Genomic DNA, 12,228 nt, shown 5'->3' with positions numbered 1-12,228 from the left:
CTTAATCTAATGTTGCAGGATTATCTCTATGTAGCTCTTTGTGCTGCCTCCTCTGATTTACATCGTTTGCACAGTTTTAATTTTATTTTGCAACATTTATTATGAAGATTTGACTCCAATTTTAAAAGTGTTTGAACCAGTTTTGGTTTTATACTCCTCATTGCTTGTTTGTTTTAGGTTTTGATGGTATTTCAATTATTTTAGCATTTCTAGCTCTTGTCTGGATTGTAGGGATGGCAACATTGCTCTGTTGGTCCAGGGACTTCTTGTCTAGCCCCACTCTCATCACCCTCATCTATAGGCTACATAAGCTGTGTCTCAATTCAACGGCAGCATCCTGCATCCTCCAATCGGTCTACGAATACAGCCGACAAAGTATGGGGCCCCTGATTTGGGACACAGCTTTAGTGTTCAGTGCTAATTAAAACATTGCTAGCATGCTAAAAGGCTAAACTAACATAGTGAACATGGTACCTGCTATACACCAGCATGATGGTATTGCCACTTTAAGTATGTTAGCATGTTGATATTAGCATTTAGCTCAAAGCTTAGCTGGGCGTCATAGAGCCATTAGCATGGATGTAGACGAGTGTTACATAAATAAGTCTGTGATTGTATGGATGGATGGATGATGGATGGATCGATGGATGGATGGTGTGAACAGTTACATAACATCAGTATGCTGGGTGTAATATCTTACCTTGGCATAGTCCAGCGGTAGCTGATCCTCTGGACACTTGAACACACCCTCACTGCAACAAAACAACAGAAACAGACATCTTGTTATTAATGGAGTAACTCAGAATAAAAGAAGACTGCAGAAAAAAAACAACATAAAATCATCAGCGTGTTCAGCCATTTTTAAATCACAGTCACTGCTCAGTGAGATTTATATCATTGTCCCTGACTGAACACAACCAGAACTAAAAGCCTCTTCTATGACAGTGTGTAAAGCAGTGCTGCTGTGTCCTTAGTTTTATTCTGTCTCTTCAAACACACTCTTAATCTGAGGAGTTCTACGACTCATCATTGTGTATGACGAACAAACACACACTCACAAGCACACGCTGCACAATAAAGTCAGATCTATGAGCGACTGGCTGAAACGACATTCGCTCTTTCATCTTCTTCTCTCTTAGAGGACACCTCGATCTGCACAGATTTTTATCCCTAAAGCAGAAAAGAAAACCTGTCTACTTTTATAGTTTCTTTCACAGCTTAGAGTGTTTGATTTTTTTCCCCTTGTTTCAGAGTCTAGATAAGATTGTGCCAGTTTCAACAGGCTTCTGTCTTCCTGAGAATAAAGCAGTGTAAACCTTGCCTCCGTGCTTGAGGCTATTCCTCGGGATAAACAGATGATTTGCTGATTTGCTATAGTGAGTGTGGGACACAGTTTCTAGCCCTTTTTCTTAGTTCTTCCCTGCAGCAGTTGAACCAAAAATAAAATCTAAACTCTTGTTTTACTAGAGGCCGCTGTGCAGTTTTTGTGGTGCAGCAGAGATGTCCTCACTGGCCTGTTTTAGGGCCAAATGAGTGAGTTCCATGGCTCATTAGGGTAGCCCTCTCCCAGAAAGTCCCTACCCTGATGTCATCATTAAATATTCACACTTGTAAATAATAGAGGCAGCAGCCACGATGGGTGAGCTGCTACAAAGAGCCTGAGCTTCTGGCTGCACCGCAAACACATCCAGACCCACAAAGGTGAGTTAAAAAACTGAAAAGTCAATCGGAGGCTTATCTCCTGGGATATCATTGAGCCATCCTGCTGTTTCTGGATCAGAGGTGAACTCATACACTGTCTTCTGTTCATGTTCTACTACTTCGACCAATATCAACTGGTTCTCGCCTCTCCAGTGAGAAGATATGCTGCTTTTCCCAGTTTTATGTGAATGTAAACAAATCAAAAAAAAATACATGCACAACACTATTTATCTATCTATGGATTATCATCAATAAATCTGCAAATATTTTTCTCGATTAAGAAACAGTTTGCACAAGGAAATGTCAACACGGTGCAGTATAATGCATGTTAAATCCTCTGGAAAACACACCGACATGGACAAACAATATAACTAAATATAAATAAACAGCACTCTTTGTATCTCACATGAAATCTACTGAAGCTAGAGACAGCAATGATGCACAGACACGTGTTTTGTTCAGAAGTCACAAGCCCTGAGGCTCGATCTGACCTCTCGTGCAGAGAGGCCTCCATAACCCCGACCATGTCTAAATTATGTTTAGACTAATTAAGGGACGGCAGTGTGCAAACACTAAGAGTTTGCCTCTTGGTGCTTTAGTTTGGTTCGCTGCAGTGTCACCTGACCGCGGCTCCCAGAGGCACAGGGACATGTGACAGGGCAGCAGTGCATGTGTACTTCGCCCCGTCTACCCAGCTGCTGTGAAACCAAGGAGTATGCCGAAGGGGGGAGGGGGGGTGGAAGCAGAGGTTAGGCCTGAGGGGGAGGGAGCGTTGATGAAAGAGGGGGGTGTGAGGAGGGAGGTTAATGCATGACGAGACGGCAGTAATTCTCCTCCATTAGGGTCACTGTGTCAGCAGGGAGCTGGAGACCAATTAACAAGCCACAACGGGCTGTAAAAGAGGGTCAATCGATGAGAGCCCAGCCAGCATCACATGTGTAGTGTGGAATCATTCTGCTTTCAGACATGCACCTCCTCCGTGTTTTCTCCGGAGGAGGTGCATGTGTGAACGCAAATGTCCGAATGAGATGCTTCAGTCTCTGCGAACTATCTCCGCCTGGCTTCCTTGTATAATGTGGGGGATCCCCCGCTGGATTCATAATAAACAACGTAGCATGTGACGTCATTACGCAATCTAGCGACTTTTAGCTACATTTCAGAGAGCCAATAGCTACTTCTGGTGCGATCTTTTTGACAACACTGTCGAGATATTTGCAGTGGAGTTAATACGTCACTTCCTGCTGCGCTCGGCTGCTCCACCTCTCGCTGTGCTGTGTATGTGTGAAAGGTGAGCTCTGGGTAAACTCTGCAGCCAATTCTCCAGATTGTACCCACAGGTCATGTCTTAAAACGGCTTTACAGTACTCAGCACCATCACCGAGGAACCATCTCGCTGTTTGAGAAGTAAAGAGGGCGCCGAATGCAACAGTAAGAGGTGATGGGAAGCGACAGGCTCTCAGCTCCAGATAGGGGACAGCCAGAGGCCCCCGTCCAGCTCGGGCCCCGTATCTGATGCACAGAGAGGCAGACAGGCGAAAAGAGCCGAGTCACAGACTGTCAGGATAATTCATTCCCTGGTCGCAGAGTAGCTCCCGCAGCCACACATTCATGTGTTCGTCCCCACTGCTGCTAACACCACTCCGCTCCCTCCACCGCGCGTGACTCTAACTCGCTGCCGCTTCGTGACAGCACATTAGCAGTGAAAGGTGAGGTCGATGTGAAACACAGATCCAGTCCAATTCCATCCATCTTCACCGACTAACAATTTATCTGACTCGTGAGGACTTTTTAGGTGAGAGGACAGAGCATGGCTCACAATAACTGAATATCACAAATTTTAATGATTGATTAATCTAATAAATGGATTAATTGTTAGGTCTTAAAATGTCAGAAAACAGTAGCAAAGACCTGCAGTCAAAAATGTCTCGGAAACGCGTTGTTTTGTCCCATAGATCGTTCAAAACCACCAAGTATTCATTTCAGAATATTAAAAAAAGATGTTAGCATGTAGCAGTAGCATGGCCTTAAATTCACAAATGTTAGCATGCTAACACGCTGAACTGAGATGGTGAACATGATAGACATTATGGCTACATGCTAACTATTAGCATTATTAGTGTGAGCCTGCTACCAGTGGAGCTAATAGCATCTTAACATGCACGAACCAACATAATTAACAGGACTTGCTAACGTGTTTGCAAGTCCTGTTAATTATGTTGGCATGATAACACACTACGCTATGAATGTTAGCATGCTAAGGTTAGCATCTAGCTTACTAGCACTGTTGCCACTTGATAAAATTATAAATTATCAAATTGTTATAGCCTATTTAACTTTCGTATAGACAACAGATTAATCTTCTGTGAAACATTAAATATGTTTACAACAGCTGAACTCATGATAACACAAAACGATAATAATTAAGTTTTACATGAATAAAAACTGAATATTTTTGAGTTTGGAGACATTTAGAAAAAAAAAAGTTAAGTTGAATATTCTAGAGAGGTCCATGAGTAGATAAGGCGCAGCCCTGATACAGTTAGTTAAAGATAAACAAAGTTGTTACACAAAGCTCAAAGGAAAAACTCCTTTAAGTAAACCCCCACATGTGGGAACTTGCAGTTGGCCTCTTTTTAAAAAGGAGTTTCTCACAAATGCTTGTCTACCACAGATCTCAGTTCACACCCTAGTCAATGATAATCCAGGGCGAGAGGCTGATAAACTGCTGTTTCTGTGTATGTCACAGCGGAGCAGCTTAAGACCGGACAGCCTACACAGTATAATGCAATCACCTCATTAAAATTTCATTGCCTCCTTGTGTCTCGCTCATACCGTGAGAGCAGCGGAGGCTCTACAGCTGCTCCGCCGCGGACACGATCATGTATAAACCACCTCGAATTCACTGTCAGACAAGGGTACAAACATTATCACATTGTGTTGACTTGAAGAAAACACATTGGGACATCTACAGGTGAAACGCACCTACTAGTCGGGTCTGCCATTGCTCTGAACCCTAAATCCCTCTCCCCTCTAATTGCCTCCTCTCCTCCCTGTCCTCAAATATTCTTTTCAGGAGCAGATTAAACCCGCCATCCATTCATGCAGCTGATACCACGAGGACAGCCGTCACAACATGCCTCGTCACGCTGTGCACGGCTCCTGACAGGCAGACGGTGAGACGCACAAATCCCTCAGGTTTAATCTCACTGGTGCACAGCGGAGGGGTGTTTTTCAGGCGACAGCGACCGGGCTGCAGGCCACACAGCGAGGACATGTTGTTGACAGGTCGCCTCCTCTCAAAGCACGACCACTGAGCGACCTTGAAACCTAACAGAGAGACTCCTAAACAAACCTTCCTGTGTTTGCATTTAGCGAGCGGGGCTTTTCGAGACACACTAAACAAACTGAATCAAAAGCAGGAGGAGCGGTGGAGAGTACGAGTGACTGTGGCACACTCTAAACAGACCCATGTCCCACCAGGTGTTTTCTCATCGACTCGAATAGCAGAGGGATCCTTATGTGAACTCCCCGCTTATCTCCCCCCGGAGCTCCCTACCAGCTTTTGTGTTCATCCTCGTGCTAAACCCTTTTGTCTTTTCAAGTCATAACCAAAGATTATCGTTTATATATGCAAACAAACCCTTAAATTCCTCCAGTGCCCTCTGTTCAGGCTCTCGGTCTCACATAGAAAAACGTCTCCTCTCAGGAAGTTGGCAGAAAACAGGAATCTTGTTTCATCTCCGATAAGAGTTTCTATAATCCCGCAAATCCATCTGGTTTGGGGTTTATGTCTTTAAGACTGCGTGCAGTCATGACTTCCTGCTTCTGAGCCAACTATTCTGAACACTAATGAGAGCAGATAGTAAAAAGACATTATAGAGTGTGTGAGTGATATTTTTCCATAATTATCAGTCTGTGATGTCCTACATACTTAATGTTGCTTCTCGGTCAAAACAAGACATTTGTTTATTTTACATTTAGTGCTGGGAGATGGATTTTGTTCCCAGTGTTTGTGCTAAGCTAAGCTAACTGCTACAATGCCTTTCCAGCTTCACGGAATATGTTCCAGTTTCCCACTTGAGGTGTAATAATGTTTATATTTGAGACAACAGTGATTAAGCCCAACTGAAACCACGTTAACAGATTTATTTAAACCCAAACGCTTTATAAACTCAAATAAATAGTCAGAGTTTACTCAATGTAGAAGAATACTTCTACACAAACTGGCAATTAGTGTAGAAGTAATTAGTGTATTTCACTGTTCTTTACTGAGATTAAAATTATATAGGATGTGCGACGTTGGACACTTTAATTATGGAAACTTCACAAAAGACAAAGCACAATCTTTTCCCAAAGATTTAATAGTTCATTTTTCCGAGCAGTCTCTGGAGCTGTCTGACCACAACCCACAATTTGTCTTAATTTCTTCCAAATGTAAATATTTGCTTACTGGCAGCAGAAATGAAGGCAGTTCTGTTGTGCACAGCAATTTGGGACAACAAGATGAATAGTACGCAAAAAAGCACATTATAGGCACAGGAAAAAAAAAACGTTGCTAATGGCCCCTATAGATTGTGCAACTTCTTCCACCCACTAAGTTTAAACTCTCCACTTGACAATCCTAAAAACGACTTTCTCCTGCCAGCAGAACAATAAAGCAGCAGACGGTGTTTTAGCTGCAGGATCTCTCCCTCTCATCCTCATGACTGTCTGGATTAACGCCCACATGTGAGCAGACCAACAAGGCCCCGTAAATGAGGCAAATGAGGTCGAGTGACGAGGCTGGAGCTTCCACCTGTGCAACCCGATACGCCGTGAGCGCAGAGCTCCCTTCGCCCCCGGCTGATCTGGTTTTGAGCCGCGCTCTCCGCAGCCCTCTCATTTGTCTGAAAAGGGAGGAGCAGGTCTTACTTTCACAGAGAGCGTGATGACACACCGGCCCACAGGTGGATCCACTGCTCCTTCACAGGCTATCTTTGTGGGACGTTCACACTGAGAGATGCTGTGACAGCTGCTTGTGTGGGATTGAATACCTACAAAATAAGCTGTCCATATCTGTGGTTTGCTGGAGATTATATTGCACAAGCTCACTGACGTTTGTGGTGACATCCTCCTCAGCTACGTCTCATAAGAACGTGTGAAGAGACGAGGTTAAATCATTTCTCAATTGTTGAAAAATGAATTGTCAACTATACACTTTATTTGTTAATTGCTTATCAGTAAAAACTTCTGTCCACTTGTTGGATATGAGACTTGTTTTTGTATTAATACTTGTTCTACCAGCACCTTGCAAAGAATTTTTTTGAATTCTATATTATGGTAACTTTCCTTTCTATGGTAATTTTATAGACTTAATGACGGTTATTCTCTGTGTGTTTAATCATGTTCTAATCTGCTCTGTCTGTATTAATTATATTATTAATTATTGACCACATTTCATTTGCTATTTGTTTCAAGGCAGGCTTCAGAAAGTCTATAACTTTGGGTCAAACTGAAATAATTGTTCATATAAATGATCTGAAAAGGACAGACAACAGGAAAAAAAATCCAAAATTTAAATGTGTATTCTATTCCAATGAGAATCAAAACCTGACCATATGTTTTTAACAGAAACTGGTTTGTTGAAGTCTGCGTTGCACACCTGTCCAGAACATGACACCTGTAAAATCCCATGTGATTTCCTCTGCTGGTCACTAACAGCCACTGGCAGCTGTTTCTTATGAAGTAACAATGGCTGACAGTTTGCAGGTCATGGTCATCAACGAGACAGAAATAAATTACATCTGACTCAGTGTCAGGACGACCTAAAAAGACAGGCGGAAAATTGTTACTGCTTCCGATGGCGATTACACATATCCGTATAAATCAAGCAGAGCTAAACTCGTATGTGCAGTTTGAAATCTATACTTTACGTTTCTTTATCCAGAGAAAAAAGAGACATGTTTTTGTTGTGTTGCTTTGCCAAAGCAGGAAAAACAAATATGATGCAAGTGGAAGAAAGGCACTACTACGAGAGAGAGTGTCTGTGAGTGGGTGGATGTCTGGCCTCTTTCCCTGGCTTCTTCTCCAGCAACCCATGTAACACTCACTGGGACCAACTGTGGACTAAGACAGAAAAACCCATTAGAGGATGGTTTTACGATGAGCTGCACTGACACTACCTACACGGACCTGAACAAAAGAACATGGATTTTACTTCTGCTCTGGGATTTTGCTCTGTTGTAATATTCCCATGTGAAATTCTTTATAACCACACAAACTCTGTTAGATCTCGGCTGTGAGGACACCTGAGGCCAGCTCGACTCAGGCCGTCATCACTTATGTAATGATATTCATTTCTCCTTGCAGTTCACCTCACCATGCTGACATTTGTGCCATCTGTGAGCGAGCCCACACTGCTATAAAGCGTCCAAAGGTTAATAAAACCTCAGATAGTTTTTCTTAAATGTCAACTTCGCAGTACAGCAGCCTGTACATTGAATGATATTACTGCATACTGTACTGTGTGTTGTTTAACGACTCTGACTTTATCTAGATCCTAACTTTAATTTCCGTGTTCATTTTCTTTTAAAAGAGTCCAGAATATTATTTCTTGTCTGCAATAACATGTGCCAATAAGATATAGACCCAAAAATATGACATACAACACACAGATATGTTAATTGTGTAATAAGCCTGTTGCCATATATGCTTTTGGCGCTGAAATTACCTCTCTACATGAAAGCAGACCCACACTTCCTGGATGGAAAGATTTGCTTTCTTTAATGTTTAGGTGAAATCAGGCATTCGGTTGGAATTTATGAGCAATTAGACGATGATTCATCCAACTGCCAGAGGTGCGGCACTGACACACTGTAAAGGGAAGAGCCACCGGCCAGAGGACGAGCTGGCAAAGTGAAGAGAGCGGGAGGAAGGGAAGAGGGAGGAAGGATGGATGAATAGATGAAGGGAGGGTCACAGGGAGGATGAGCAGCCATCTGCAGGCTGAACACAAGCCTGCGAGATGCCATAATCCATCCTTAAGTGTGAGAGAAGGGGAAACAGTTCCTACAAGTATTTATAATCCCCCCCCCCCTGCACTCCTCCTTCAGTCTCCTTCCATCAGTCTAATCGGGCTTTGACATAGAGTCTCTCTTGGGGAGGGGAGGGTTACAACATGAAATCGTAACCCAGCTCCTTTAGTTTGTTTCCATTGATTTTTACGAGTTTGGAGCAAACTTCCTCTGAACTTCACCTCAAATGCACCTGTGATAATAGGAGTAGAAAATATTCCTACATTTCAGAAAGTATTCTTCTATAGTTTTCTTCTTCAGTTTAAATACTGATCTGTTGTATTATCACATGAAAGGTTTTGGAAAATTAACATTCTGGTAAACAAGCGGCTAGTTATCGTAGCTTAGCATGAAGACTGGAAACTGGTGTAAAATGTAGCTTAACTCCAGTAAATACCTCTCCCTCAACATATGTTTTGTTTTACTCGTGTTTTTCTACAGATACAAAAATATCATGTGATAATTAGTGAGCTTTATGGGTGGTTTTTCTCATCATCAAAATCTTCTGATCTCGACACATGTTCCTAATTTGCTGACCTATTCCTCTCACACCCTGTTAAAAGAACTTAAGATCCTAAGGGGTTATGGATTTTAGTCTCAGTTTTGCAGTTTCTAACCTCTGGAGAATGTTTTGTACTGGGCAGGCGGGCAATCAGATGACTAAAACAGCAGATGTAATAGAATTTCGTGGGATCTTTTGTTTTCCTGGTCGATGTTATCCCTCAAATTACACCCTGTATGCAAGAGGTAGAGGAAAATCAATCCACTTTCATTAACTGCTGCTGATCTGGGTGCAGGCTGGGTGGGGGGGGGGGCGGCGAGAGAAAAGGTCTGTCCCATCAATTGTATCGAGAGCCGAGCTCATGCACGCACAAGTGGCGTCACCCTCACCCACACAGTAAACAGTGGAGAAAAAAAGAGAAAGACCACCAAAACAGAGGCGTACGCACACGCACGAGGGCCCGACGCCGCGAACATGAAAGCAAAGCAGCGCTTGAAAGGAGCAGCCTCACGTTTGATCTGGTTGAAGGGCGGTTTGTGGGGGGGCGGGATGGGTGGAGGACTGTGCCCGGAGATCAATGAAAGTCCTGAGCTTTAACATGTCGCACATGTGGGAAGAACCTACTGGTCTGTGAAGAAAGTGCTAAAAGCTGCTGTCAAGGTTGCAGTAGGTGTGAAACGCCCCAATCTCCATTTTACTACCCGCTGTCACACGTTGGTGAAGACTCAAATGCTGCGAAAGAACAAGAGCGAGATCAAGTGTTATTCGGCAACTTCAGGCCAAACGGAGGCAGCTACATGCTATAAATTTCTCCAGACGCGGGTGATTTTTAGCCGTGTTAATCACAGATGGCTGGTCTAATTTTAGCTCAGCTTCAGAGGGCAGATTTCTGCTCAAAAGGGGGCGATCTGCAGCGACGTCGGCTGGCTTCGAGGAGCTGCAGCGCTGCCACACTAATCCTCTTGAATGCCTGCACTGGACGGAGGGGACCCGAGTTTGCCAAGGAATTGCCTGGCCTATTAAAAGAAGGGCCGCCTGCCAACTGTATGCATATGGCACCGGAAAGGCAGTGGTAGACACAGTCGCCTCATTTTCCTTCAAACAGCATTAATGAATCAGCGATCGGAGTCACAATCATCAAGAAGCACAGCGTGAAATCGCCGCGCTGATACAGATTAAGTGCGGAAGCAGCAGTGCACTTCAGGCTATTGTACAAGCCATCTATCAGAGTGAGAGGAGGAAAGATGTGCATTTTCAATCAGTGTATGGATTCTGCCATGTGTCATTTAGAGATCAGAAAGTTGCGCAGGTGTTTCATTTCTGTCATCCTCTGCTCTGAATTTACACAATTATTTCCCTTTTCTCAACCATATTCAGTTTTACCTCAATTACGATCAATGGGCGATTATTCTATGCAGATATGGGAGCACGACTAATCTTCTTATATACAAGAAAGCATATTTCCCAAAGTGTAAAGGAATTTCTTTAAATTACAGTATTTCAAATCTACTTAGAAACTTCTTAACGAGCTCACATATGGTTGGTCAGAGGCCAGAATGAGGTTAGGAGGTTAATGCCCTGTAAATCCAAGGATAAGCATATTCTCTCCCATAAAGCATATCTGTTTTAACACACTTCTCTGGTTATTATAGTTCTTATACTGCAGGAGCTGAGAAATCAGTTCTTCATATAAACAGCAGAGTCACACAAGATTTAAATTTATGTTTCTGTTTAAGCATCCGGAGCGAAGGGTGCAACCCTGAAATATGAAACCGCCGTCAGTCGTGACTGGATTGAGATTTAATGGAGTGTTTCTATGATCCTCCTTCGCAGTAATAAAGACTAAAGAAAAAAGAAAAATCCAGACACAAGATCCCACCAGGCGTTTGCGTTAAAAAGCCATTAAAATTCAAAAAAGGATTTTACATCCAGAGGTTTCATGCTCCGTTAACCAATTAAGACGCTGTGTATGAGGTCATCCCATTGTAGGATCATTCACAAGCCGTTACCCAAATTAAGCGGTTCCGATTTCAGCGCGAATTAAGTATCTGAATGCTTTTTTATGTCAGTCTTAGCTCCCGTGAAGGGGAATGTACCAATGGTGTGTCAGCTGCTCCGTACGGCACATTATTCCTGCGCAACAACCTCCTCTTGCTCTCTGTGGTGGGGTTTGTTTTATGACTTTCAAAACCGCCAAGATCTGTTTCAGGCAGCCCAGAAGCCAAGAGGGACAGTTTCTCTTTAAAGAGAATTTACTCCGCACTTGGCCACCAGAGCCGGGACATTAATCAGAGGCCACTTAGAGGTAAAGTTTTACGATTTAGCACCTATAGACACATGAGCTCACGGTACCGGGACAGGAGAGAGACGAGATGCTGCTTTGCATGCTCTCGTCGTAAATCACATTTTATGCAAATGGTAAGCAGAATACTTCAGATCGTTCGTTTATGGAGTCGACACTCAATACCAAAGCCCACAGCAGACAAAGAGGACTTTTGTTTCTGACGTGCACAGAACTACTGAGCCTCAGAGAAACAAAGCTCTCGTCGCCCTTCAATTAAAACCGCTCTTTTATTGCAGTGTGATTGTCACTGCTTTGAAAGGAAGTAGAGAAGAAGTGAGCATGAAAACAAGATGAGAGGAGAAAACAAAACAATATATATGGGTTAAAAATGGGGTCAGTAAGACTTTGAGAGCGTCAAGTGATGATTGTTGTTGTAAATCATATTTTCGTAAACTTTTAAACAAATACATGGGGAATTCAAGTTTGTTCATGTGTAGAAAAGATATAAAAAATAAGACAGTGGTGATGTAAAAAGAAGAATACATTAAAAGATCAGAAACAAACTGTGTGTGAATCTGAGCCTCCAAAGTCCCCACATCGTCTTTGATAATGTAATTACAACTTATGAAGTTTGACCTCGTTTTTACACCAGAATCTGAGTGGACGGTGACAAACCAATCACAAAGCAG

The 12,228-nt window shown here is 42.9% G+C and overlaps 1 protein-coding gene across 1 annotated transcript in view; it reads right to left on the bottom strand.

The window, feature by feature from the left end:
• Window positions 1-12,228, bottom strand: part of traf4a (tnf receptor-associated factor 4a) — a 36,053-nt gene that overhangs the window by 8,666 nt on the left and 15,159 nt on the right. Inside the window, exon 2 of the mRNA XM_034604535.1 lies at window positions 701-752. Within this exon, the coding sequence (XP_034460426.1) occupies window positions 701-752 (52 nt within the window). The remainder of the gene's footprint in view (window positions 1-700; window positions 753-12,228) is intronic.

This window comes from Hippoglossus hippoglossus, chromosome 13, assembly GCF_009819705.1.
Source record: "Hippoglossus hippoglossus isolate fHipHip1 chromosome 13, fHipHip1.pri, whole genome shotgun sequence".
NCBI classification, from domain to species: domain Eukaryota; kingdom Metazoa; phylum Chordata; class Actinopteri; order Pleuronectiformes; family Pleuronectidae; genus Hippoglossus; species Hippoglossus hippoglossus.
Note: the sequence above shows the minus strand (reverse complement) of the source record. Positions and strands in the feature narration are given on the sequence as shown.